Source organism: Brassica rapa, chromosome A09 (assembly GCF_000309985.2).
Source record: "Brassica rapa cultivar Chiifu-401-42 chromosome A09, CAAS_Brap_v3.01, whole genome shotgun sequence".
NCBI classification, from domain to species: Eukaryota; Viridiplantae; Streptophyta; class Magnoliopsida; order Brassicales; family Brassicaceae; genus Brassica; species Brassica rapa.
Window position 1 is genome coordinate 1,183,354 of NC_024803.2, and position 27,953 is coordinate 1,211,306.

Consider the following 27,953-nt stretch of genomic DNA (forward strand, 5'->3'; position numbering starts at 1 on the left):
TTGTTCTTTCAGTCGTAAAGAGATCTATTACCTATAGTTTTTAAGAAAACAGCTAGCTAGCCTTTTGTTGTAACAAACCTTATGGATAAGATAGAGACTAAACCTTATAAGAAATCTTATGGGTACGATAACACACATTAGAGAGATCATAATGGAAATGAACTTGTCCAATAGAAAATATAAGAAACTGAAACGAATAAACATCTTGCCTCATGGACATACTTTATTACACTTTATAGTTTTAACCATTTATATCGCTATTTCTCCCCGAACCAATAAAATAAAACTGCGCACTCAAAAGAGCAAAAGGAGGTCTCTGAGATTCCAAGCAACTTGAGGATGATAGGGTAAATGCAACGAGACTTACACTTGCTGCAAAATGGGCGAGTTACACTTTTATTGAGCACCACCTCAAACGATCGATTCTGAAACTTTACTACACTTCTTGGCATGAATCTTCCTAAGTCTCCGAGCACACACTTTGTATGCAAACTAGCCCGCTGATCTTTACAAGTGTAGAACCATTCCTTTGGATTGGTTTCTCTCTCACAAATGTCACACCAATATTTACCACTTGCCTCTTCTTCTTCGCCATAGCACAGTGAGAGAGGATGATCGTCTACTCTGTGCTTCACCACTTGTGGTAGAGTGGCGCATTTGAAGCCCAAAACAAATACACAATCAATTTCAATGCACCTGAGCACATGAAGTTCCATTCTGTTGCAACCATTGCATATTTCAAAATCTTCTGTGGGCATGTAGTATAAGGGATGGTGGGGATGACTTGGATGGACAAATGGCTCAGAAATTGAACCACACAAGACATCCAACTCAATATCCCCATGCTTGTACATGAAACCATTGTAGTTTAGATCACAACCCTTACACAAGAAGTCAGCTAGCTCCTCGTTTGTAACTAAAGTGAGCCGGTCATTGTGTAGCACATGCCGTTTCGTTTTAGGACATTCAGCACACTTCTGATGTAGAGAAAAATCACAATCCATACAGTCATAAAAGGATTTGAGACCGATGGGATGGGTGCATGCTTTGCATCGTTTCTGCTCTTCATACATGATACCATTCCCATGGATTCGTCTTAGGTTATGCTCTTCATGGCTGAAATGTCGTATTGTGTTGTCATCTATCACCACATATGGTTCTGTATCTTCTTCTTCTTCTTCATGTACTCCTTCTAGTTCTTCCCCGTTCCACACATCGTCTCTGGTAGCACATTTAGAATGAATGACATAGCCAGGACACCTCTTGCAAGAAAACCCACCACAAGTCCAATCCACTTTCTTGCGACAAACTCCGCACACAGAATTCATAGCAGCGTCACCAAGAACGGAAGTACGAGAAACACGGTGATCATGCCGGTTGATGTTAATGACACGTGGAAGGCCAAGACAATCTTGATGGATCATGAAACCACAATCAAAACATGCGTAAGGGCTTCGATCTCCCTTCAGACCGCAAGCATTACAAGTAAAAGAATCGAGTCGTGGAAGAAGGGTGAGTTGGTGATCATGCACTTTCGGATCAACAAGAGATTTTTGTGGTGGATTAAGAACACAATGGAAACCCACAGTGAAGTTACAAGATGAACAATGATAAAATAATTCACCAATCTCTGTTCCGCAAAGACGACATTTACCATCAGAATACTCAGGTGGTTCACCAGTGAGGAACTTAAGAGGATGCAAGGAGTGGTAAGAGTGGTTTACCTCTGGTGAGTAATTTAGCTCTGATGCTTCTGGGTGCCATACACATTCCACAGGAAAGGCTACATCACATTCTTCACATTTGTACGAAAGTCCATAAGCCTTCCCGCATTTAGCAGAACAGTCGAACACGGTATTCTTCTTGACAAGTGTGAGCTTGTGGGAGTGCGTCTCGAAATTGTCAATAACATCTGGTGGTGGGTACTTGGCACAGTGTAGATCCATGTCGAAGTCGCACCCGTCACAACAACGATAGCACAGATTCTTGATTTTCCTTTCGCATATATCGCATACGTGACCGCGTATTCCTTGAAGCCGGAGAGTGTGGTCAGGGTGAGCTGGGTGGTCGATGATGAACTCAGTGAGCTCGCCACATTCCTTGTGCACGAAAAAATCACAGAGTTTACAATAGTAGCCATCACTCTGAGATACATATCGTCCACAACAATCACCTCTCCTCAGATCATTCCAAGGCATCATAGGATGCTCGTGGATCAATGGTAACAACACTCCCTCAGATTCCATTTTTCTCTCTCGTATACAAAGATCTAAGGGGAAGAAGATGGGGAATATCAAAGTTAGATCAAAGTTTAAGGCTAGGTTAGATTGTTAGTCACACAATAGGCGTTCTTAATAAAATAATAGAGACTTACGTATTCATATCGAACCTTGCTGGTCATTTTTAAAATAGTTATCGTTGTTGATTATTTTTTGAAACACACTTATATTAAAAGCTCAGACCAAAGTAGGTGGAGCCATCAAAGCTAGTTCAACAGCCAAACTCTGTTTCGCTAGCATATCCGCTTCTACATTTCTCACTCGGGAGATCCAATTAAAAGAACAACATTCAAAAGATGAAGCTAAAGAGACAATGTCAACCAGGACCCCATAGAGGCCAGCCAGCGATGTTCCGGATTTGAGGGCCTTTATTAAGACAGCTGAGTCTGATTCGATTCTGATTCTGGAGAGTCCCAGTTCTTGACACTTTCCTAGCGCTTCTCTGAGTGCCAGAGCCTCTGCCGCTAAAGGAGATCTCACATGGTGAGTAGGAGTCGAGTAAGATGAGGTTCCTTGTTGTGATTCCACCGTCCATCCTAAACCTGCAACCATTAAATTTTCGTTCCAAGCAGCATCAGTTTTTATTAGCGCAGAGTTTGTCGCTGCTGTAGATGCAGGGGGCAGAGCACGCTTCATTGGTGCCTCTGTTTGCTGGCATGCGTTCCATTCCCTTGCAGCAGCTAGAGCCTTGGAGAGGTTGTCGGTTGCGGAGATGGTCTTGTCCTTGAACACCAGATTGTTTCTTGCCGTCCAGATATGCCACAGGATCCAAGGTGCCAACTGTCCTTCTGCAACTCCCGTTGGAGGTAAGTTCGTCTTAGTCACGAGACTGATCCATGAATTTCTTAAGACTATAGATTCATTGTACTCGATTCTAGGTAAAACAGGGGCCGAGAGCCACATTTGTTTTGCATAAGAACAATGAAAGAACAAGTGATCTATAGTTTCAGGCATGTTGCATCTTTTACACGTTCCATCGACGTTGATGTGTCGGGCCCTAAGCGCTTCTCCCGCTGGGATTGCCCCATGTAGTGCCTTCCACACAAACAGCTTTGTCTTTGGTGACGTTTTGAGACTCCAGACTGCCTTCTTCCAGTTGAAGGCCAGGTCCTCTTGTGTGATATCCATTGGATTCACTCTGTGGGAGAGAGCTGTCGCATAACCAGATTTGGTAGTATACTCTCCTGACTTGGAGCTCAGCCAAGCGAGCCTATCTGGTGCTCCCGTGCGGCTTGGTTTGATCATTGTGATCCTGTGTTCCTCCTGAGGGAGCACCAGTCTGATCAGATCAACATCCCATTCGTAGTTTGGCAGCATGAGATCTGCCACAGTTAGATGTTGGAATTCCATTGGCGCCGGCCCCATTGGTCTCTCTTGAGCCTCGCAGCTGAGCCACGGTTTGTCCCAAATGTTAATGCTCTCTCCATTACCCACTTCCCAGCCTGCATTTTCCATAATTAAGTCACGTCCTATAAGAACGCTTCTCCATCCGTGTGAGATCGCACTCTTTGCTGTTACTGTCAGGAAGTCCTCCGAGTTACAGTATTTCCCAAGGAGGATTCGGCTTAGTAGCTTGTCTGGATTGTTTATGATTCTCCAGCTCAACTTGGCTAGGAAAGCTTCATTGAAACTTTGAATATCTCTAAAATCCAGTCCCCCCTGTTCCATGGGTCTTATTAGCTTTTGCCATGCAATCCAAGCCATCTTCTTTTTTTCCATATTATCATCCCACCAGAATCGAGTGAGCGTCGACTGTATTTGTTGGCAAAGGGACACAGGGAGTTGGAAACAGGACATTGCGTGTGAAGGGATAGGAGATAAGACGCTCTTCAGCATTGTCATCTTGCCCGCCGTCGATAAGAATCGGTTGGACCAACCTCGCGCCTTTTGCTTGATTCTGTCGATGATGGACGCGAAGTTATCCCTCTTAGATCTTCCAAAATGTTCCGGGAGGCCTAGATATTTGCCAACTCCCCCCTCTTTTTCGATAAGCAAAGTGCCTTTGACTAGAGACTTCAAAGCCCTCGGGGTCTTCCTAGAGAAAGTGATTGACGATTTCTCCACGTTTATTGTCTGTCCCGACGCTTCCTCATATTTTTTGAGGATGATGTTTAGAGCCTTGCTACATTCCTTGCTGGCTCGTACAAAAAACATTGTGTCGTCCGCAAAGAGGAGGTGGTTGAGTCGAGGAGTCCCCCGAGCTACTTTGATCCCTTTGAGGGATCCCTCCTCTTGAGCTTTGTTACACAGACCCGAGAGTACCTCACTACATAGTATGAAGATGTAAGGTGAGAGTGGATCTCCTTGACGGATACCACGACTCGGTGTGACTCTTCCTCTAGGAGAACCGTTAATGAGGAAGGAGTATGTAACAGTAGACACGCATTGCATGATCCACGAGATCCATTTGGGATGAAATCCTAGTCTCTGGAACACCAGCCGGATAAACTCCCATTCGAGACGATCATAGGCTTTGCTCATGTCGGTTTTGACCGCCATAGCGCATCTCTTTGCAGCGTCTGACGTTTTGAGGTAATGGAGCACCTCATGAGTGATAAGGACATTGTCCGAGATTGCCCTCCCTGGCACAAACGCTGATTGGTTCTCGGAGACAATGTCTGATAGGAGCGGTTGGAGTCTCTTCGTCAAAATCTTGGAGATGATTTTGTAGTAGACGTTGCAGAGAGCTATAGGTCTATACTCCGTAACGCGCTGCGGACTAGGGATCTTTGGGATGAGCCGGATGTGCGTTTCATTTATCGTGGACGGGAGAGTGTCCGTGATAAAAAATTCCTGAATCTCCTTCACGATGTCGCAACCGATATTCTCCCAATTTGTATGGTAGAAACTCGCGGAGAAGCCATCGGGGCCAGGTGCTTTATCAGCATGGATAGAGAAGACTGCGTCTTTGATTTCCACTGCTGTTGGTACCGCTATCAGTTCTTCATTCATCTCGTCTGTCACCATTGGAGACAGCGCCTGTCTAACCGTTTCCTCCCTATTCCCTTCGATTGCTTCAAAAAGCTTCTGGAAATAGCTTACTACGACCTTCCCAATCTGATCTTCTTGATAGACCATAGTGCCCAATTCATCCTCAATAACTGAAAAGGCGTTAGCCCTCTTTCGGTTTTTGGCAATAGCATGGAAGTACCCGGTGTTCCTATCTCCGAGGCTTAACCACAGCAAGCGACTCCTTTGTCTCCAATATTCTTCCTCTGAGATGTAGGCATCGTTGAGCTCGTTAGATACTCTCGTTATGAGTTCTGTATCATTCTTCGGGTCGGTTAGAGCTACCTCCAGTTCCTCTTTCTTCTTCTCTATTTGCTTCCTGCTGTTTTGATATTGTTGCTTGCTCCACTGGATTAAAGCCGATCTCACGAGTCTGATCCTGTCATTGACAGTAGCGTGTGGATCATTTTTCCAAGCCTGCTTTACTAGCTCTTTCACCTCGGCATTGTTCTTGAGTCTTCTATCGTAACGGAACAATCCACGTCGCTTCTTCTTGTCCGGTTCGAAGAAAGATACTATGGGCTTGTGGTCTGACCCTTCGTAAGTGAGATAATGGGATCGCGCATTTGGGAATAACTCAGCCCAGTGGCTATTCGCCGCCGCTCGGTCCAGGCGACATCTTACTAAGTAGTCTCCTCTCTTTCCTCGCCATGAAAGGAAATCTCCGGAATGCTGTAAGTCGTACAGGTCACCTTCAGAATAAAAGGTTCGCATGTCAGTAAAGGAACCTTCAGACCGCTCTGGTCCTCCGTCCTTTTCTGCGTTGTTGAGGAGGTCATTAAAATCTCCTGTCACAAACCAAGGAGCATCTCTGGTTTCGCTTAGCACTATTAGGCTGTCCCATAGGGTTCTTCTCTTGGGTTTATCCGTATCACCATAGATGAACGATGCAAAAAAATTCTTTCCTTCAAATTCAATATTTGTATCGATACAATTTGCAGAAGAACTAAGAACTTGGAGCTTTATCTCCTGTTTCCAAAATAAAGCAAGACCTCCAGCTCCATGCCCTATAGGTGATATCAGGTAAGAGTTTTCGTATTGTAGCTGCTTCGTCTTCTTCATGACGAAGCTGTCGGGATTTTTTGTTTCCATGAGGAAAAGAATGTCCGGGAAGATGTCTCTCTTCATCTCCTTTAGACGTCGAACTGTCCGGGGATTCCCTAACCCTTGACAGTTCCAACTCGCCACTTTTAAGGAGCGAGAGTAGACGGATTTCGAAAATCCGTCTTTTTCTTCGATCTCGATGGGATCATGTTGCATATGGGCTGATTATCTGAGCTCGCCGCTGAGTTTCCCGCCTCTCGGGAGTTTGATTGTCTGGCGCGACCTCTCTGTCTTGTATCAACTGCATCATCCGTGTTCAGTTTCCTTCGAACTGTAGGAGGTTTTGTTTGTAGAGTTTTCCTTTTCTTGGAGTTAGATCCTTTGATAAGCCTCGGGCTCTGATGGACCCTGCGACGTCCTGGGGGTCTTCCCAGTTTTTTCTTTTCAGGGACCGCCGTAGCTTCACTAACCGCAATGGGTGATGGCCCAAGTCTTAAGATGGCTGGGATTCTCTCTGCTGAGGTCTTCATATCCTGTGGTAGCTCTTCTTCCATAGCCGCTTTATCTTGGTTTGCTTGTATCATAAGTAAGGCGGTTTCCTCCAGCTCTCCTTCTTCTTCTGCTTTTCTCATTCTTTCTCTTCTAGCTGCACTTTCTGTTGGGTCAGCGCACTTTGTGTATTGAAGCATGGCTTCTCTGACTTCTTCTATGGCTTCGCTAAGAGCTTCCCGTGGCCCTGTCTGTTGCTGATCATTCAAAGCCTCATTCCTGGTCGGGTGCTCTTCTGTCTCCCTTGCTGCTCCTCCTTCTGCTCTTCGGCTTTCAGTTCGTCCTCTCCGTGTAGGGGACATGTTGGTTTTTTCTTGTTGTCTGTATTCTTCCCTTTGATGTCGGGACGAGACTTCTCTATTTTGGTGATCAAGGTCTTTGTAGTAAGAGGACCTACTGCCATAGCTTCCTGGTCTGTCCTTTGATCCGTCTCTAAATTGTCTTCGGTTTACAGTATCCTGACTAGAGCGGTATCGTCTCCTCTCCTCTAGACTATGGCGAGCATCATAGCGGTACTCCCTGGAGTACTGGCTCCTGCTTCTTCGGTGATGATCCTCTCCGTTGGGATTGGAGGCTGAGAAATGATAAATATTCGACTCAGTTCTTTGCTTTGTTTCGTTCCCCGGTGGTTCATTGGCCTCAGAGATAGCTCTGCGCTGATTCTCTTGTGCCTTAGCTTCTCTGTCTTGGTGTTTAGCAACCAGACAGTCTTTCACCTCGTGGTCCAATCTGGAACATTTAGAACAGTGTCTCTCAAGCTTTTCGTACACAAAAGTAGCAGTAACCTCGTCCCCATTGGAGTACTCGATTACTGAGGATTTGATCAGTGGAAGCAGTCCATTGACTTGCACTCTCATCTTCACACCGGTTTGTGTGATTTCCATTGATTCAAACAACCCCAGGTTCTCGCCTAGGTCTTGTATAGTTTCCTCCGCCCAGAGGTGGATCGGGATTCCTTGGACTTTTATCCAGAATGGGAGCAGGGATGGGAAGTCTCTGGAAACTGTTGGCTCCCAGCGCTGGACTATAACCATCCATTTTGCGTAGTGGTAAGGTCGTTTCTCCAGAACTGATATCAAATCTGTCTCACGCTCAAATTGGAACTGGAATAGTCCATTACCGAGATCGGAGCCTACAGGTCGACGGTCTGTCTTCCATAGCTCAGTAAAGAAAGGGATGAGCGCCCATATCTTTTGGGTAGATTGGTTTGTTACTCTGCCGATTAGGGTGAGTGAGAACTTATGGTTGAGTGCTGAGGTATCTGGAGCTTTAGCTTTGATGGTTGGTTTTCTTGGAGCTTGGTGGTAGTCGGATGCTAAGCTCTTTCCTTTGTCTTCTTTGGATAGTCGTCCTGCCATTGGTCGTTGGTCTAATTTTCCTACGGTCGAATTTTGAGAGATTGTCACTGTAAGTTGCGAAGACAGTCGATTCCGACAGGATTTGGTCGTCTTTGAGTTTGAGATTTAGCTTAAACTTTGCTTCTTCAGATACAGGATTCCCTGTTTCACCAATCAAGAAGGGTATTGTTCAGGAGACCATCTGGGAGCCTGCTGTGTTCCACATTGTGGTGAGAGCCGGCGGAAAGAAGTGGCTGGAGCGGTCCCTCCGACGACCGTCGGGGGAAGAACCCGGTGGGTAGAGCCCCGGTGCCGTTTATTATCCAATGGTCCGTTCTTCAAAAGGTAACAATTTGAAAAAACAGGGGGAATAGCAGTGGTTTTTTGCCAGAATCAGTAAAAACCAGACGGTATCAGCAAAACTTACTGCTTCGGACTCGTGGATAAAGACTTCTCCCGAAACCCGTGCCTGAGAGCGTTTTTGCCGTTTTAAAAAAACTCAGTTATCGTTGTTGATTATTTAACTATATTTTGGACATAAACTGACAATACACCTATGAGAAAATATTTTTTTTTCCGTTGAACTTGTATGGTGGCGAGTGACAATAATAAGTGCTCTAGCTGTTGCATTTGTATATTGTATATTGAATATTGAGAACACAGCTATCCCAAGGAGCTCTAGCTGTTGCATTTGTACATTGTATAATGAATATTAAATACACAGCTGTTCCAAGGTGCTCTAGATGTTGTAATAGTATATTGAAGATTGAATTAACAGCTATTCCACGGTATATGTGGAAAGCCTAATCGTATAAAAAAAAAGTAAATGTTTTTTATATATTAAAAATAGAAGTAAATATGATTGATACTAACGGCTATGTAATTTAGTGAGGGAAAGTCAGTTCTTAGTTTCATAGTCAGTTCTCAGTTTCATCTGTCTAGTGGAATGTAATTACAAGGTGTATATATAATTCAAAACAGCACTTGTATATGTTCTGAAACAGACAGTGATTTTAGTCTCATAAGCAAAAGTGTCAAACACACTTGGTGCAGAAGTAGTGCTTATGTCGGGAAACCCTGTGAGATCACCCTCCTCATGTCTCAAACACTAAGCTTAGGGCAGAAATCTAAACTCACAAAAGGAGAAGTAAACTCATCGAAACAAGCTATCCTGATACGTTCTGGAGTCGCAGGAGTGACCAAAGGGAACCATTTCCTGCCAAGACCCACCTCGGCTCGAGCCGCTTTGATCGCATCTTTAATCGCAAAGAGAACAAATGATGGTGATATATGTGTGATAACACTCGTTATACACTGTTTCACAGTGATGGTTCTTTCAGTCCTCAAGAAATCTATTACCTATAGTTTTTAAGAAGCAGCGGTTGGTGACGCATTTGGAACCTATCAAGATATAGAGCACAAAACATAGTTACATCTCAACTATTTAGCTTGATATGTTTATAATAAATGTACCTTGCCGGTGCTTGTTTCTGATACAAAAACGGAACTAAGGGGAATGTTAAAGGCAGACGCAGAAACTTGAGCAACTTTTGTATGCAATCCTTGACCCATCTCTACACCTCCATGCGTCACCAAAACAGTGTACACATGAACAAGTGCACCTGCCTAACACCACATAATCAAAAACTCTGTTTCTTGCTTCTCAAGAAATAGTAGTGCAAGATGGATTACCTGGTTCATGAAGTTTTTGGTAAACCATACGCCAAACTTTGTGGGAACCATAGCCATAATCAAAATAAATAAATATACAAGTACACAACACTAGTTACGCTCTGTTTCACAGTTATCATTCTTTTAGTCCTCAAGAATCTGCTGTCTATATTTTTAAAGAAAACAGCTCGCCTTTTGATATTACATTAGGGAGATCAACTGAAAGTGGAAGTGAACTTGTCCGAAGGAAGAATGTAAGAAACTGATACGAATAAACATCTTAACGATTTATCTCGCTGGACCTGTCCAACTCAATAAGAATGATAATAAAATAAAATGCGCACTCAAGAGAGCAAGCGTACGTCCCTGAGGTTCCAAGCAACTTGAGTTTGATAGGGTACATGCAACGAGACTTGCACCAAATGCAAAATGGGCGAGTTACACTATTATTCAGCACCACCTCAGTTGGTTTCCCCCACAATTTTGCTACGCTTCTTGGCATGAGCCCTGTACAGTCTCCGAGCACACACATTGTATGCAAACTAGCTTGTTGATTTTTACACGTGTAAAACCATTCCTTTGGATTCGTTTCTTTCTCACAAATGTCACACCAGTATTTACCACTTGCCTCTTCTTCTTGGCTATAGCAGAGTGAGAGAGGATGATCGTCTACTATGTGTTTTACCACTTGTGGTAGAGTGGCGCATTTGAAGCCCAGTACAAATCCACAATCACCTTCAATGCACCGAAGCATATGATGTTCCCTTCTGTTGCAACCATTGCATATTTCTTCTTCTTCGGTTGGAATGTAATATAAGGGATGGTGAATATGACTTGGATGGAAAAATGGTTCAGAAACTGAACCACACAAGACATCTAGTTTCCTATTCCCATCCTTGTACATGAAACCACTGGATGCTCGATCGCAAACAAGACAGTTGAAGACTTCTAGCTCCTCGTTTGTAACTAAAGTGAGCCGGTCATTGTGTAGCACATGCCGTTTCATTTTAGGACATTCAGCACACTTATGATGTAGATAAAAATCACAATCCACACAGCCATAAAAAGATTGAAGACCGATGAGATGGATGCATGCGCTGCATCGTTTGTTCTCCTCGTACCAAACACCATTCCCATGGATTCGTCTTAGGTAATGCTCTTTGTGGCTGAAATGTTGTATTGTGTTTTCATCTATCACCACATATGGTTCTATATCTTCTTCTTCTTCAGGTATTCCTTCGAGCTCTTTCCCGTTCCACACATCTTTTCTAGTAGCACATTTAGAATGAACCACATAACCAGGACACCTCTTACAAGAAAAGCCGCCATAAGTCCAATCCACCTTCTTGCGACAAACTCCGCAGACAGAATTCATAGCAGCGTCACCAAGAACGGAAGTACGAGAAACACGGTGATCATGCCGGTTGATGTTAATGACACGTGGAAGGCCAAGACAATCTTGATGGATCATGAAACCACAATCAAAACATGCGTAAGGGCTTCGATCTCCCTTTAGACCACAAGCATTACATGTAAAAGAATCGAGTCTTGGAAGAAGCGTGAGTTGGTGATCATGAACTTTCGGATCAGCAGAAGATTTTGGTGGTGGATTAAAAACACAAGGCAAATCCACGGTGAAATTACAAGATGAACAATGATAAAAATATTCACCAATATCTGTTCCGCAAAGACGACATTTACCATCAGAATAGTGCGGTGGTGGACCTGTGAGGAGCTTAAGAGGATGCAAGGAGTGGTAAGAGTGGTTTACCTCTGGTGAGTAATTTAGCTCTTCTGGGTGCCATACACAATCCACATGGAAGGATACATCACATTCATCACATTTGTATGGAAACCCATCACCACCTCCCTTCCTGCATTTAGCAGAGCACTCAAACTCAGTCTGTTCCTTGAGAAGTGTGAGCTTGTGGGGGTGCGTCTCGAAATTGTCAATAACATCTGGTGGTGGGTACTTGGCACAGTGAAGGTCCACGTCAAAGTCACACATCTCACAACGATAGCATAGATTGACGATTTTCCTTCCACATGAATCACATATGTTACCTCCTTTATCATGTCGAAGCTGGAAAGTGTGATTGGGGTGAGATGGGTGGTCGATGATGAACTCAGAGAGCTCGTCGCCACATTCCTTGTGCAAGAAAAAATCACAGGTTTTGCAATAGTAGCCATCACTCTGCGATACAAAACGTTGACAACAGTCACCTTTCCTCAGATCATTCCAAGGCTTCATAGGATGCTCGTGGATCAATGGTAACGAGACTCCCTCAGATTCCATTTGCTCTCGTGTACGAAGAGATACGGGGAAAAAGGGAAGAAGATGGGTAATCTCAAAGTAAGATCAAGTTTCAACGCTAGATTAGATCGTAAATATCAAAGGCCTTCTTATAAAACAATGAATAGACTTACTTTCTGACTTTTGGTCGTCATTTTAAAATAGTTATCATTGTTGATTAGTTAACTATATCTTAAAAAATTGAAAATGAATACGCTAAGATGTCACATGCAAAAAACTTTTCAGTCAAACTCTAAATAAATGTGTTCACACTATATACTATTTTAGGTTTTTTAATAAAAAAGATCAGATGCATGATTTTACAATTTATACAAAGGGTCTACATAAAAAAATATAAAAAATTCACTATTGTGTAGGGTTATTTTATTTTTACTTAATTTTTATTTTAAAATTTTTATCTTTCATGTGTATTTTGAAAAAAAATATCTTTTTTATATATATTTTATATACACATACATGTAAAACGTGGGCACGAATCGGATAAATGGGGGGGGGGGGTTTGGAGGTATTTGGATATCCAGAATTTTTTTTATTTTTAACCGGATATCCGATTTGATCCGTAAAAATAAATAAATCGATAGTTATTTTAAAATAGTTATCATTATTGATTAGTTAATTATATTTAGGACGGAAACTGACAACCCAACTAATGGGAAGTTTTTGTTTTCTCGTATAAATTGTTATTATATGGGATGGTGGCAAGTGAGAATAATAAGTGCTCAGTTTCTCTATGCGCCAAAACTCCTTACACTTTTGCTTCATAATGATTGTAACAAGTTGCAACCACTGCAGGTTTCATCTTCGTCCATATGAATGTAATGTAAGGGATGATGATGGGTCACATTCACATTAAAGATCGTAACATAAGGGATGATACTTTACGACATATATTATATTCAAAACAGCACTTATGTATAAACACAACTTCGTGCAAACGTTAGTGCTTATGTTGGGAAACCCTGTGAGATTATCATCCTCATGTCTCAAACACTAATTAGCTTAGGGATGAAATCTGAACTCACAAAAGGAGAAGTAAACTCATCGAGGCAAGCCATCCTGATGCGTTCTGGAGTCGCAGGAGTGTCCAAAGAAAACCATTTGCTGCCAAGACCCATCTCTTCTCTAGCCGCTTTGATCGCATCTTTAATCGCAAAGAAAACCGATGATGCCAGGAAAAACGGAGGCTCACCAACTGCTTTTGATGAATGTATCCCCTTTGAATTTGGATTCCCCTAATGGCAAAAAAAAACATCTAGGGTAACTTTCTTGCCTTCCAAGTAAAGTCACAAAGCTTTTTATTGTTACATATATATACCTTGAGAAGAGAAACATTGAAGTTGAAGGGAATGTCGTTAATGGAAGGTATCTTGTAGTTACCAGGTCCACAAGTGAGTAGATTCCCTGGTTTAATCCTTTTATGAGATGCATCTCCCCATTTCACTTCTTCTAGAGCTACCCAACCTAACCCTTGTACGAATGCTCCTTCTATCTGAAAAACATGTTCAGAGTTCAGACACAAACACAACACTCTTGTCTTAATGGTTTCAAGTGGTTTTGTTTCAAGTACTTGTCCAATATCTATGGCTGGGTTAAGAGAATATCCGAGGTCCAACTTTATATCGACCGTTCTTGTGTGAAAGTCACCGGTTAATGTATCGATCTCAACTTCCGCAAACGCAGCTCCATAGGTGTAATATCTGAATGGGTCTCCTTTACCAGAGATCCAGTCAAAGCCAACGTCGGGAACAATGTAAAAGCCATGAGCCGAGAGGTCTATTCGTTGAAAATAGCATGCACTTGCCAGCTACATACCAATCAAAACAAAGCAGGTTAAGAGAGTTTTATTCATCAAAAGGCAAAGAATGTTTCATTGAGTTACCTCAGCAAAGGAGTTGCCACTGAGCTTAGTGGCAAGAGGCTCCATTCGTGCTTTAATCTGCTCACAAGCGTCCAAAACCGCAGCACCGTACATGCAGAGCTCAGAGAAGCAGCGGTTGGTGACGCATTTGGAACCTATCAAAATATAGAGCAACGAACAGTTTTGTGCCTGAAACATAGTTACATATTATTTCTTAACACTTTATATTATAAATATTACCTTGTCGGTGCTCGTCTCTGATACAAAAACGGAACTAAGGGGAATGTTAAAGGCAAAAGCAGCAACTTGGGCAACCTTCGTATGCAATCCTTGACCCATCTCTACACCTCCATGTGTCACCAAAACAGTGCCGTCTGTGTACACATGAACAAGAGCACCTGCCTAACACCCAAAATAAAAAATGGATAAGTAACAAAAACTCTGTTTCTTGCTTCGCAAGAAATGGTAGTGCAAAGTGGACTGTTTCTTACCTGGTTCATGAACTTTTTGGTAAATGAAACGCCAAACTTTGTAGGAACCATAGCCACACCACGCTTTTTCCACCGGTTGTGGCTATTAAAATCGTCGACTTCTCTACGAGCCTTTAGAAAGTTGCAAGACACTTTCAGCTCCTTCCAGAGCTGATGCAGTGTGCAATGCTGAATACACTGAGAGTAATGTGTGATAGAGCCTTCCACTTGAAAGTTCATCTCCTAAATTGACACGCAAGAAAACATCAAAACATGAGAAAAAATTCCTATGAACTTTCAGGAACATTATGATTTCTTCAACTCACTTTGATTTCTTCAGGGCTTCTATCCAGTTCAGCTGCGATTCTCTGGATCCAGTTTTCGGTTATAAGCATGCCTTGCGGACCTCCAAAGCCTCGGAAAGCAGTGTTGCTAGGATAGTTAGTAAAGCAAACGTTCCCTCTGATCCTCACATGTGGGATCTCATAGACATTATCAGAGTTAAACATGGCAATCTCAAGAACAGCTTGGGAAAGATCCAAAGAGTTTCCACCATTGTTGTAGACTTCAAGGTCATACGCCAATACTTTCCCACCATTAGTAAACCCAACCTGTAAATAGTATCGGAATAACAATTAATAAGAAAACGCTTTATCTAATAACCACAGAGGATGATGATACCTTCGTTGCCACCATCACTTGTCCAGACCAAACTACCATGGGCTCCATGTAAAAGTGTTCCTGGCTGCCCATTTGAACCTCTCCATTTATTATCCTATCTCACTGACCTGACTGAAAGCATAGCTCTACATCTCCTTTCCTTAGCATTTTCTCTGTGTTTGGGTGGAAACTTTTAGCAGCAATAGCCTCCTTGATTGATAATATTGCTGGTAATATAGCATTTTCATGTGTATCCGCAACAACCACACCAATGACCTGAAAAAATCCAGACACAGTTTAGCGATAATCTAAGAAATAAAAAGTTTCAAGTCTTCTTACTTGTCCCACACATGTGACCACATCTGTAGCAAATAATTCTTCATCAGCTACCACAGGTCCAGTCTTATTATCTGCTGGACCGTATTTGGCAAGAAACATACCAGCAAAACCACGTGAAGATTTGGAGGCACTGGGGCATCAGTATATTCTGCTTCCCCTGTGACCTACATGAAAGTTCAAGAGTGTTGAGAGTTGAGACATTGTGTTATGCTTTGATTTCACGATTTCCTTCTATAATAGTTTACTGAAAAATGCTTTGATAAGCAATCATTTTCTAGACTTCTTGTTATGTTGTTGAGAAACTTAAGGTCCCATTTGGTTCTTATATAATATTACGAGTTTTCTCTCTGGTTCAAGAATCGAGACAACGCCGCTACCGCTGCTTCTTGACGCCGGCAAGGCTAGAGGCCGCCGGCGTCGGGAAATCTGCTACATCTTCCTCATGGTTTCTCTCGCTCCAAGTCAAAGCTCTCGTCTTGTTTCTTGCTTCGCACTTACTCAATCAGTTTCTCTAGATCTGGGGCCGTCGAAACTGGAGCAAACCTTCGTGGTCTCTGCTCAGGTTTTCAAGACCACCGGAACTGCATCCTTCACCGGGGTCTCCCGAAAAAGCTGTACAAGGTCCACCTTTCACCTCCTTCCCTACTCTGAGTTCGCCCTTCACATGTGCTTCAGATCTGAGAGGCCCTCCGTGGGATGTTCCGGATCTGAGCTACGCTCGGATAAAGATCAAAACTCAGCCATAAAGAACACTTCAGGCCACCGCAGTGCATCATCTTTGAGTTATAAACAGGGTTCCGTTTCTCTTCTCGGCGGCTGCTCAACCCCCAACATTCCAAATATCATAGCATTCTCTCCTCCATCTTGCGCCACCGTCCTTCATCCCGACAACGAAGTGCTCCTTAGCTTTGCCACACACACCCTTGTCTACAAGCTCAGACCCGATGTTCTCCGTTCCAGCTCCGCCTCCCACCCTCCAGCCAGGCTGGTTGTTAATGGGCCGAATTTCAATTGTTTGTGGGCCTGGCCCAGTACCACTAAAGAAGGAAGCGGCCCTTTGCTTAGTCAGTCAATACCCACTGCATACGAGAGTCAACTAACCACGGGTTTGATTATTTTGACTAGTTTAAAGAATTCTGAGGGGTTCCTTGGGATCTATATTATGTCCTTATTGTTATATCACTCTTATAGGATGAATTGTTCGGTGGATTCACCGACTTTGTTACCGGTACTATCATTCTCTTCTACAAGGGAGAGAATCTTATTACCATGCCTCTTTTCTGTGAAAGGAGATGATTCCTCGGGTTTAATACCGAGAGTTTGCTTCAACTTACTCACCGGTTTGCCACCTTGTGTAGCGGTCTGTACGGGGCCAGAAGGTGCAATCGAGACTACTTCGGTTTCTCTCGTTGGTGAGGGTTGGCTTTCAACGTCACAACATAAGGTGACTAAATCTCAGCTGTCGGACCGTGTCTTACATGCTTCCTCGACGCATTCAAGCTTTGTCTTGAATTCGCTGTCATCTTCTGATGAAGAATTATCATGTTTAATTAATCTTAATTGCTGTTGTAGCTTATGTTTATTTTTCAAGAGGATGTTTAATTCCCTCTTGTTATTGTAGTTCTTCGAGTTGATTTAATGAAAAAAAAAGTTTGTGTTCAAAAAAAAAAAGCAATCATTTTCTACCCAAGAGAAGAGAGATACATCTTTCTTCCATGTTTGAATAGGCAGAGATAACACAAAGAATGGTGATAACAACACTCGGTTACACTATGATTCACAGCGATTGTTCTTTAAATCCTCAAGAATCTGTTACCTATAAATTTATAAGAAAACAGCTCACCTTTTTAAAATAAAATAAAAATAAGTTCGATAGAGATCATCAAATTCATAATGGAAGTGAACTTGTCCAAGGAAGAATATAAGAAACTTGAACGAACAAAACATCTTTCCTCATCAACGAAACCAATATGTGCAAGAAACGGAGCAAAGGTATGTCTCTGAGATTCTTCCAAGCAACTTGAAGTAGATAGGGTACTTGCAACGATCCTTACACCGCCCCTTGCAAAACGGACGAGTTACACTATCATTGAGCCCCACCTGACACGATTTGCCCCAAATCTTTGCTAAACTTCTTGGCATGAGCCCTGTCGAGTCTCCGAGCACACACCTTGTATGCAAACTAGCCCGCTGATCTTTACAAGTGTAGAACCATTCCTTTGAATCGGTTTCTTTCTCGCAGATGTCACACCAATATTTACCACTTGCCTCCTCTTCTTCGCCATAGCACAGTGAGAGAGGATGATCGTCTACTCTATTCTTCACCACTTGTGGTAGAGTGGCGCATTTGAATCCCAATGCAAATCCACAATCACCTTCAATGCACCTGAGGACATGTGATTCCTTCAAGTTGCAACCATTGCATATTTCTACTTCTTCTGTTGGAATGTAATATAAGGGATGTTGGGGATGACTTGGATGGAAAAATGGCTCAGAAATTGAACCGCACAAGACATCAAACTCCTTATCTTCATCCTTGTACATGAAACCATTGGACCTTCGATAGCAAGCATCACAACTGAAGACTTCTAGCTCCTTGTTTGTAACTAAAGTGAGCCGTTCATTGTGTAGTACATGTCGTCTCCTTTTAGGACATTCAGCACATTTCTGATGTAGAGAAAAATTACAATCCACACAGCCATAATAAGATTGAAGACCGATGGGATGGGTGCATGCGCTGCATCGTTTGGTATCCTCATACAAAACACCATTCTCATTGAATCTGAGGTAATGCTCTTTGTGGCTGAAATGTTGTATTGTGTTGTCGTCTATCACCACATATGGTTCTATATCTTCTTCTTCTTCAGGTACTCCTTCTAGTTCTTCCCCATTCCACACATCTTTTCTGGTAGCACATTTAGAATGAACGACATAACCAGGACACCTCTTACAAGAAAACCCACCACAAGTCCAGTCCACCTTCTTGCGACAAACTCCGCAGACAGAATTCATAGCAGCATCACCAAGAACCGAAGTACGAGAAACACGGTGATCATGCCGGTTGATGTTAATGACACGTGGAAGGCCAAGACAATCTTGATGGATCATGAAACCACAATCAAAACATGCGTAAGGGCTTCGATCTCCCTTTAGACCGCAAGCATTACATGTAAAAGAATCGAGTCTTGGAAGAAGGGTGAGTTGGTGATCATGCACTTTCGGATCAACAAGAGATTTTTGTGGTGGAATAAGAACACAATGGAAATCCACAGTGAAGTTACAAGATGAACAATGATAAAAATATTCACCAATCTCTGTTCCGCAAAGACGACATTTACCATCAGAATAGTCCGGTGGGGGAACTGTGAGGAGCTTAAGAGGATGCAAGGAGTGGTAAGGGTGGTTTACCTCTGGTGAGTAATTTAGCTTTGTTGCTGGGTTCCATACACAATCCACGTGGAAGGATACATCGCATTCATCACATTTGTAAGGAAGTCCACCACTAGCCTTCCCGCATTTAGCAGAACAGTCGAACTTAGTCCCTTTCTTGAGAAGTATGAGCTTGTGGGGATGGGTCTCAAAATTGTCAATAACATTTGGTGGTTGTTGCTTGGCACAGTGTAGATCCAAGTCGAAGTCACACATGTCACAACGGTAGAATAGCTTTGAGATTTTCCAACGACAAAAGTCACATCTGTTACTTGATTCATGTTGAAGCTCGAGAGTGTGCCCGGGGTGAGATGGGTGGTCGATGAATTCAGAGATCTCGTCGTTGCCACATTTCTTGTGGACGAAAAAGACACAGAGTTTACAAAAGTAGCCGTCACTCTGTGATTCATATCTCCCACAACAATCACCTCTCCTCAGATCATTCCAAGGCATCATAGGATGCTCGTGAAATGGTAACCACACTCCCTCAGATTCCATTTGCTCTCTCTCTCTCTCGTATACTAAAGAAGATGAAGAAAGAGAAAGGGGTTGAATACGTGTATTAAGAAAAAGAAGAAGTCATGAGGTTGAACAGTGTGGGCATCTCTTTCTCTGGCCACTCAAACATTATCCCCTCTCAAGTTTCTTTGTTTTCATATTTCGATAAAGAAAAGGTTCCCTATGCTTAAGGTGGGGTTGTCCGCTTTGTTTTCTCTTTTACTTTTCTGGTTTTCTTTTTGCTTTTTCTCCAAATGCGTAGTATTGTCACTTATCAGCTGCATAACCGTAACGAAGAAAGATGGTGGACGCTCAAGAAGCTATAGTTCTGGCAGCATTTGCCTCTTTCAGGATAACCTTACAGATTTTTTTCTCATTATAGTTGCAACTATTTTGATGACCATGACCTAAGTTGAAGGTTATGCATCACTTTTGTTATTTAGATAGACGATCAGCTGAGAAATAATTCTGGTTCATTGTCGTCACTGTCTTTCTTGGATGTATCATTATAGAGACATCGTTTCAGCTGTTTCAAATATTTCCATGGATAATGAAGTCACATTACGTACATTGATAAAAAGTAGATTACAAACTTGTATACTCGCTTCCGCTTGTCTAATCAAAATGCTTATAATCTTTTTCAACCTTAGTTACTATTGCAGATTACTCTTGAAATTGTGAGAGAGGTTGATTATAGCATGGACCCCAAAGAGAAGCTTGTTAATTCATCTCACAGAGCAAATGTATGTACCAGACCTTTAAGATGATAGCGTATTGCAATGGTATGCCAAAAATGGACGTGATGTACCTCAAATGGTATGCCAAAATACTTCAGCGTGTTCCCTGGCATGAGCCACCTAGTGTCTCCGAGCACACACGTGTAGAACCAGTTCTTTGGATTGGTATCTTTCTTACCAAATGTCACACCAGTATTTGCCATTTTCCTTTGAGAGCTTTACGTATATAGGTACTTTCGGCTTCCACTTTTACAGTTTAACATACTTGTAGCTGGTGGTGTACTTTGTGTCTTACTTTTGAATTATTGTGACAAAAATGCCCTTTACGAAAAGTCTCGTGACTAGTTGGTAGGTTTCTGGAGTCTTGTGCTTTTATAGTGACAATTGAATTAGTGCAAATTAAATTTGATCCGATGGATGTGTGTTTCGTGGTACATAAGAAGTTTTTTTTATTTTGTGTTTAACTGTATAGTAAATTTTTTTTAGTTATGCATATTAACGTAATGTATGGTTGATTTGGGAATGAGTTGTTATGTTATAATAGAAGGTGCAGTTAGTAAGAACATACATTTGTGGTCAAGATCATAGTATAGGTATGATCATTAAAAAATTGTGGTCATTTCTTTGAGATTCATAATTTGTTTTTTAATAACTTTTTGCTGACCATTACAATTCAATAATTGTGGTTATGGAGAAATTATTTTATAAGCAAGTATGGTTATAAAATTTGGTTCATTGGCTTATTGATGTGGTTAGGCAAGTGTGGTTATAAGCTTTGGATCTTTTTCTTTTCTTCCAGCTTTCTCACCTCTCGTTTTGAATCTCACCGTCCATTAAACAAAAAAAATCAAAATATAGAGGAAGAAAATCATAAATCCACCATATTTATGATTAAAAGGTATATGGCATCACTATTCTTCGCTTAACCTTTGGTTTCATTATCTTTCATCTCGATATCTACGAGCAAGAAAAAAGTGAAGAATAGAAGGTGACTCAGATCTGACTCAACGACGCGGTGAGAGCGAGCGAACTTCACCTATGAACGTTAAGCTTCCTTGAAATCTAACGCTTCCACCGTCGAAGAAAACTTTGTCATCATCACTTCCAACTGAATCGCCTCTTTAAATATTTTTTTATTTTTTGGATTCTTTTCTCGTGAAATAAAAATTTGTATTGAAGAATAAAAGGAAAAAAAAGAGAAAGGTAAAGCTTCACAAAGAGTTGGGTCACGATAAAAGTAAGGGAAATAGAAAGATAATTAATTTCAGGGGTAATTTAGACAATAGCACGTACAAAAGTACTTGACATGGGAAAAGTATGCTAAAGTGATATAGAGTAGAGATAAAGTATGTCTAAGTGTAAATTTTTCTTTTCCTTTTCTCCATAGCATAGTGAGAGAATATAATCATCAACCTATGCTTTGCCTCCATGGCTTATTAATATTTATTAATACTAGATCTTTTTTCCGCGCTACGCGCGGATTAGTGCACTAAAATATTTTTAGATATTTTGTTTTATATTTGATTTTTTTTTACATTTCTTTTCTCTCGAAATCATAAAAGGTTTAATAGAAAAAAACAAAAAAAAATAATAACTCAACATAATTTATAGTGATTTTTTGAATTGGTGAATTTTACTTTGTTCTTTATTGTGTTTATATTAAACTGTAGATATTGCAGGTTTCTAGATATGAAAGATGTTGCCTTGGCTCATGTTTAAGCGTTAGGGACGCCAATGACAGATAAACAACAATAAGAAAACTATGTGTAGATTATTTCAAGATTTGTGTATTGCTGATGCTGTGATGCATGAGTTCGATCTTTATCACCGTTCTTACTACTTTATCATCGTACAAAGTTCATAAAGTCAATCAATTCAAAATTTTTTTTCAAAAAATCAATCAAGAGTTTAACCAAAAATTTAACACTGCTTGACTTTGTTGTAGATATAGAGCAGGTGAGATGGAAGGAATCATTTATAAAGTATGTAAGAAGAAAGAGGAGAATATGGGAGATGAGTTCATTCCACTGAAATAAAACCTTAGAGACACTACATATGAGATTGATTAGCCTCGAGGAAATGTCTCGTATGAGAATATGATTATGTTGATATATGTAATTATATTTTTATTTATTTATTAGTATTACTGGATATATTTAAGTAAGATGGCTGATTGGAATATTTTGATTGGTTACTTTTTGTTAAATATTTTGGCTTATGTTGAAGGTCCTCTTTGAAAGATGTTTTTATCTTCTTCTTTTTGTTTTTATGTGTCATTTTTGTTGTTTTCTCATGTTTTAATTTTCCATTTTAGATTTTTATTAGTATGAATAATAATTTATTTTAAAGTATAATAGATCATTTTTTATTATTTGATTAGTGTTTTTCTACTTAGTTATATCAAAATTTTAGGAAATTTTTTCTAAACTGCCACATTCTAAATACAACTTTTTATGTTTATCTTAACCATATTTCTCTCACTTTTAAAAAGATAAATAAATACTTCTAATAATATGGTTAATTAATCTAAAATTAGGGTTTAGATTTGAGGGATAGTGTTTTGGAAAATGGGTATATGATTTTAATAAATATATAAATAAATACTTAATATTTAAAAAATGAAAATAGTTTCAAAAAATTTCTAATTTGAAAACAAAATCGAAAAAATAAATTTTGACCAAAAAAGAAAATTTGAAAAAAATTATAAGAAGTTTCAATTTGAAAATGTATGATTCAAAAATTATAAATTTATTATTAATTATTTAAATTTGAATAAAAAGTTTCAATTTTATATGTTTTTGTGTATCTTAATTTTTTAGTTTAACCATATTTTATTTTACTAAATTTCATTGTTTTATTATTTCCTTTGTTAAAATAACTATATACTATTAATTGTCTTCGTCTTATTTTGTTTTCTTATCTCTTACTTTTATTCAAAATATATAAATACATTAATCTTTACACCTGGTGTTTTCATATTTTTATATTAATTTTAGATTAACACAGAATTAATATTTTTGTATATGCAGTATACAATATATTATTGTTTTTTGCTGTAACTTTACAATATATTATTGTTAAGTCCGCTTAGGTGAAGAATCTGTGATTGTGATGCTTTTATCGCTTTTTCACAGCTTTAAAATTGTTGATGAAGCACAGTTGTTGCTGTTTCATTGATTCCTTCGTTTTTTTCAACTACCTATATCTCTAGCTCATCATATAAATGTGCAGTTCCAGATTCTATGAGTGTGCAGCGCCTGCAAGTATATCCCCAAATATTTTTTAGATTACATGCATTGAAGATTTTTATATTTTATTGTGATTAAAGAAAACTGTTTACCATGTTGCATACTGAAAGCAAGATGAGTAGTTTAAGATATGAGGTAATGGTTTAGTACTAAAAGATCTTCTTTGAGCTCAAATACTAAGGAAAAAAAGGAAATAAGGAGAAAAGAGTAACAGAGCACATCCCCCATATAGGAGCTCCTAAAATCACATTTTTTGTTCTCTTTATAATTTGAGCATCCTCACCTTCCACCTGAAATTCAAAATTTTCCACAGGCTAAGGAACTCACATTCACAATGTAAAGATTTTGTTTAAAAAAAAGAAAGACTATGTTTTTAGAAGATCACAAACATATTTGCCTTTGTTTTTTTTTTTGCAAACAATGAGACACTAAAAGAGAGATAAGCTTGAGAATCCAAGGCCTTGATTGTTGTCGAAGAACCAATATAATTTCTAACAAAAAGTCAAATCTCAGATGAAACTAACGACTAATTCTGTCTGAAGATCTGTTACAATTTAGGAGAATGTAAAACACAACTCCCACAAGGCATAACTTTTTCTTGCAAATTGTAACCAAAAATTATAGCAGCTTCTAACTAAAGAGAAAGTTTGTAACACAAAAGTTAACTTCTTCGAGTCAACCACAACATTCAACGTCATATTTTAAACCAAATCGTGTCTCCAACTACATACTACTTATGTACTGTACACACCCCAAAAAGATCATCCATGTACTTGGCCTTTATGGTTTTTGCTCTGTTTTTGAATCTTTTGCAGCAACTTTTCCTTCATTTGTTCAACATAAGGAACAAACTAAACTTATTACCAAATCGTTAGCAAAAAAACCTTAAGGAAATAAAAAAGAGAATAATAACCAACACTTTCCTGCAACTAAAGCGTGTTGCTGCCGTACGAATAGAGGTGCGTCTTTTTGAAAGAAAAACATCATGTAGCACCTTTCCATCATTGATACTACATTTATATTGTGCAACCTAAAGGGATGTTTTTCCTAACCCTGGCTTGAAAAACGTTTTTCCTTGATCAATCTAGCCAATTCTCAAAGGGATATTACTCTTACCTATAATATAATCAAATACAACAACTGAGTGATTTCATATCTACAAAACAAATTCTACTTGATTCCAATTCAGTCTTAAGAATTCTGCGTTAACACCTTGATCAAGGCTGGTTCTGGCCACAACTATTCTCTGCTCTTAGCATTTTAGCTTCATTTGTTTCCTTAACAACAATCTCCATGGACTTTGATCAAACTGTGCATCGTATCCACCTTCTGTTAGACATAAGAAAACAATATTAGCAACATTGCACAAAAACAAATCTACTAAAACCAACTGAAAGATCGACACAAACCTGTGCGTAGTAGTGATTGTCACCGAACGTGTCAAGATTCTTATTGCAGGTGTCAACAAAGAAAAAAGAACCAGCCTTGTAAGGACCTAAAAAAACTGATGCAGCAGAGAATCTAGCATACAACCCTTCTGCTATGGAAACTACCTTGGACCATACACTTGTTACTATAGAAACAAACCAAAAATCATATTTTAAATCTAGATATTAGAAGATGGATAAATAAATTGAAGCTTTTAGGTAACCTTACATACAAACATTAAACATATAGAGAATATTGTAAAGATTCTGAGAATCAGTAAGCCATCAAATACAAAGATTCTGACCGGGTTCGAGGTATTGCCCTGAAGTTTCCAATTGCTTCCGTACAAACGTATCTGTAAAACATGGCCAGAAAATATCATAAGGTATATGGACGCAGACATTAAAAAGATGTGTCAAGAATTTCAGACCTATATCAAGGATATGATCAGGACCGGAGAGATAATGGCTACTACAATGATTTTGTTCTTTCACGTTGAGTAGGCTTGACTGTCTCGGGGGAGAGGAAGGCTTCTCATGGGATTAGGGTTAGACAGAACTATGACTCCTATAAATACAAAATATGAGAAGAAACCGAACCAGTTTTGTGTGTGCGATAAATGCTTACGTTGGGAGGAGGAAGCTGAAGAAACTAAGAACGTGAACTGATGAGATGATGTGGCTTGTGATTATAGTTATTGAGAGTTGACATGGCACAAACTCATATTCTAAGTGGCTGATTTAATTTGCTGAGGTGGATAGGCTCAATGGAGCTCATATCCCCCTTTTAGTATAGTATAGATTATGATTGTTCATTTCGCTCTACCTCTTCCCATATCAAACGTAAACAAGAGAGCACTCAACAGAGCAAAAGCATATATCTGGGGACCCAAGCACCTTGAGGTAGATAGGGTACATGCAACGAGACTTGCACCGAATGCAAAATGGGCGAGTTACACTATTATTCAGCACCACCTCATGCGGTATGCCCAACAACTTTGGTACGCTTCTTGGCATGAGTCCTGCAGTGTCTCCGAGCACACATTTTGTATGCAAACTAGCCAAGTGATCTTTACACGTGTAGAACCATTTCTTTGGATCGGTTTCTCTCTCACAGATGTCGCACCAGTATTTACCACTTGCCTCTTCTTCTTCCACATAGCATAGTGAGAGAGGATGATCATCTACTCTGTGCTTTACCACTTGTGGTAGAGTGGCACATTTGAAGCATATTACAAATCCACAATCATCTTCAATGCACTTGAGTAGACGATATTCCTTATTGTTGCAACCATTGCATATTCCCGTCTCTTCAATGGAATTGTCAGATAATACGAAAGTGTAATATAAGGGATGGTGGTGATGACGTTCAAATGGCTCAGAAACTGAACCGCACAAGACATCCAACTTCGTATACCGATCCTTGTATATGAATCCATTGCACATTCGACTGCAAGCATAACATCTGAAGGTATCTAGCTCCTTGTTTGTAAATAAAGTGAGCCGTTCATTGTGTAACACATGCCTTTTCTTTTAGGACATTTAGCACAGCACTGATGGAGAGAAAAATCACAATCCATACATCCATAAAAGGATTGGAGACCAATGGGATGGGTGCATGCGCTGCATCGTTTGGTATCCTCATACAAAACACCATTCTCATTGAATCTGAGGTAATGCTCTTTGTGGCTGAAATGTTGTATTGTGTTGTCGTCTATCACCACATATGGTTCTATATCTTCTTCTTCTTCAGGTACTCCTTCAAGCTCTTTCATGTTCCAAACATCATATCTGGTAGCACATTTAGAATGAACAACATAGTTAGGGCACGTCTGACAAGAAAATCCTCCACAAGTCCAGTCCACCTTCTTGTGACAAACTTCGCATACAGAATTCATAGCACCATCACCAAGAAGCAAAGTACGAGAAACACGGTGATCATGTCGATTGATGTTAATGACACGAGGAAGACCAAGACAGCCTTGATGGATCATGAAATCACATTGAACACACATGTAAGGGCTTCGATCTCCCTTGAGCCCACAAGCATTACATGTGAATGAAAGCAGTCTTGGAAGAAGCTTGAGTTGGTGATCATGAGCTTTCAAGTTCAAAAGAGATTGTGGTGGCGGATTCACAACACAACGCCAATCCAAGGTGAAGTTACAAGAAGAACAATGATAAAACAATTCTTTATCAACCTTTCTTCCGCAAAGACGACATTTACCATCAGAATAGTCAGGTGGTGGACCCTTGAATAGCTTAAGAGGATGCAAGGAGTGATAAGGGTGGTTTACCTCTGTTGAGTGCTCTAGTGCTGCTGGGTGCCATACACATTCCACATGAAAGGCTACAGCATCACATTCATTACATTGGTAATAAAATCCACAAGAAAATCCTGCAGCATATGCAGAAGTCTTCCCGCATTTTGCAGAACAGTGGAAGGCGCTCAGTTCCTTGACAAATGTGAGCTTGTGGGGATGCATCTCAAAATTTTCAATAATATCTGGTGGTGGGTACTTGGCACAGTGTAGATCCATGTGGAAGTCACACATCTCGCAACGATAGGATAGATTTTGGATTTTACTATCACATATATAGCATACGTGATCTTCTCGTTTTTCTTGAAGCCGGAGAGTGTGATCGGGGTGAGATGGGTGGTCGCTGATGAATTCAGACAGCTCGTCGCCACACTTCTTGTGCACGAAGAAATCACAGAGTTTACAATAGTAGCCATCACTCTGAGGTTCAAAGCAATCACAGCAATCGCCTTTCCTCATATGATGATCATTCCAAGGCGTCATAGGATGCTCGTGAAACAATGGTAACAACACTCCTCCCTCAGATTCCATTTTGCTCTCTAGTATACTAAAGAAGATGAAGAAGAAGAAGGAAAGATTGAATAATGGAGATAGATCTCTTGAATAATGGTGTGGTGTGTTTTCTCAAAGCTATATCTCTTTCTCTGGCCACTCAAACATTATCCCCTCTCAAGTTTCTTTGTTTTCATATTTCGATAAAGAAAAGGTTCCCTATGCTTAAGGTGGGGTTGTCAGCTTTGTTTTCTCTTTTACTTTTCTGGTT

At 40.3% G+C, this 27,953-nt stretch overlaps 7 protein-coding genes and 1 pseudogene across 8 annotated transcripts in view; 1 reads left to right on the plus strand and 7 right to left on the minus strand.

The window, feature by feature from the left end:
- Positions 1-123: 123 nt before the first annotated feature.
- Positions 124-12,132, minus strand: LOC103836772. Of its 2 annotated transcripts, XM_033280897.1 has the most exons (2): positions 12,107-12,132; positions 124-2,178 (listed from the first exon to the last, which is right to left on the minus strand). In XM_033280897.1, the coding sequence occupies exon 2, from the start codon at positions 1,944-1,946 to the stop codon at positions 258-260; it is 1,689 nt and encodes a 562-aa protein (XP_033136788.1). In that variant the 5' UTR covers positions 1,947-2,178; positions 12,107-12,132; the 3' UTR covers positions 124-257. The 2 variants fall into 2 exon arrangements, with proteins under 2 accessions (XP_033136788.1, XP_033136787.1); XM_033280896.1 differs by lacking the exon at positions 12,107-12,132 and having other exon boundaries at positions 124-2,660.
- LOC103836771 lies at positions 9,878-27,953 on the minus strand. Its single transcript, XM_033280895.1, has 2 exons — positions 27,487-27,953; positions 9,878-11,956 (listed from the first exon to the last, which is right to left on the minus strand). The coding sequence occupies exons 1-2, from the start codon at positions 27,719-27,721 to the stop codon at positions 10,170-10,172; spliced, it is 2,022 nt and encodes a 673-aa protein (XP_033136786.1). The 5' UTR covers positions 27,722-27,953; the 3' UTR covers positions 9,878-10,169.
- LOC103836769 (xanthine dehydrogenase 1) overlaps positions 12,689-27,953 on the minus strand; it is a 57,260-nt gene continuing 41,995 nt past the window's right edge. The window contains exon 16 of the transcript XR_004451767.1: positions 12,689-13,306. The gene's annotated coding sequence lies outside the window, so the exon portion shown is untranslated. The remainder of the gene's footprint in view (positions 13,307-27,953) is intronic.
- On the minus strand, positions 13,519-15,795 carry LOC117125759 (xanthine dehydrogenase 1-like). The gene is made up of 8 exons (XM_033280904.1): positions 15,531-15,795; positions 15,213-15,467; positions 14,858-15,142; positions 14,553-14,774; positions 14,302-14,463; positions 14,083-14,216; positions 13,771-14,007; positions 13,519-13,692 (listed from the first exon to the last, which is right to left on the minus strand). The coding sequence occupies exons 2-7, from the start codon at positions 15,282-15,284 to the stop codon at positions 13,977-13,979; spliced, it is 906 nt and encodes a 301-aa protein (XP_033136795.1). The 5' UTR covers positions 15,285-15,467; positions 15,531-15,795; the 3' UTR covers positions 13,519-13,692; positions 13,771-13,976.
- The window catches only part of LOC103836770, a 50,268-nt gene continuing 35,833 nt past the window's right edge, over positions 13,519-27,953 (minus strand). Inside the window, exon 2 of the mRNA XM_033280894.1 lies at positions 13,519-13,688. Coding sequence (XP_033136785.1) covers positions 13,687-13,688 — 2 coding nt within the window. The 3' untranslated portion in view covers positions 13,519-13,686. The remainder of the gene's footprint in view (positions 13,689-27,953) is intronic.
- On the plus strand, positions 15,827-17,522 carry LOC117128469. Its single transcript, XM_033280900.1, has 2 exons — positions 15,827-16,636; positions 16,889-17,522. The coding sequence occupies exons 1-2, from the start codon at positions 15,973-15,975 to the stop codon at positions 17,149-17,151; spliced, it is 927 nt and encodes a 308-aa protein (XP_033136791.1). The 5' UTR covers positions 15,827-15,972; the 3' UTR covers positions 17,152-17,522.
- On the minus strand, positions 17,247-20,349 carry LOC117128467. Its single transcript, XM_033280899.1, has one exon. It carries the CDS (start codon positions 19,455-19,457, stop codon positions 17,487-17,489), a length of 1,971 nt encoding a protein of 656 aa, XP_033136790.1. The 5' UTR covers positions 19,458-20,349; the 3' UTR covers positions 17,247-17,486.
- On the minus strand, positions 23,955-27,424 carry LOC117127936 (annotated as a pseudogene).

Coding starts and splice junctions, on each gene's coding strand:
- LOC103836772 (XM_033280896.1), bottom strand. CDS start 2,246: ATGGAATCTGAGGGAGTGTTGTTACCATTGATCCACGAGCATCCTATG.
- LOC117125759 (XM_033280904.1), bottom strand. CDS start 15,284: ATGGGCAGCCAGGAACACTTTTACATGGAGCCCATGGTAGTTTGGTCT. Junction 14,464..14,552: donor CCAAAAAGTTCATGAACCAG/GTAAGAAACAGT, acceptor TTTGGGTGTTAG/GCAGGTGCTCTTGTTCATGT. Junction 14,008..14,082: donor GTGGCAACTCCTTTGCTGAG/GTAACTCAATGA, acceptor ATTGGTATGTAG/CTGGCAAGTGCATGCTATTT.
- LOC117128469 (XM_033280900.1), top strand. CDS start 15,973: ATGGTTTCTCTCGCTCCAAGTCAAAGCTCTCGTCTTGTTTCTTGCTTC. Junction 16,637..16,888: donor CGAGAGTCAACTAACCACGG/GTTTGATTATTT, acceptor CACCTTGTGTAG/CGGTCTGTACGGGGCCAGAA.
- LOC117128467 (XM_033280899.1), bottom strand. CDS start 19,457: ATGGAATCTGAGGGAGTGTGGTTACCATTTCACGAGCATCCTATGATG.
- LOC103836771 (XM_033280895.1), bottom strand. CDS start 27,721: ATGGAATCTGAGGGAGGAGTGTTGTTACCATTGTTTCACGAGCATCCT. Junction 11,957..27,486: donor TCTCCGGCTTCAAGAAAAAC/GAGAAGATCACG, acceptor GACATGATAAAG/GAGGTAACATATGTGATTCA.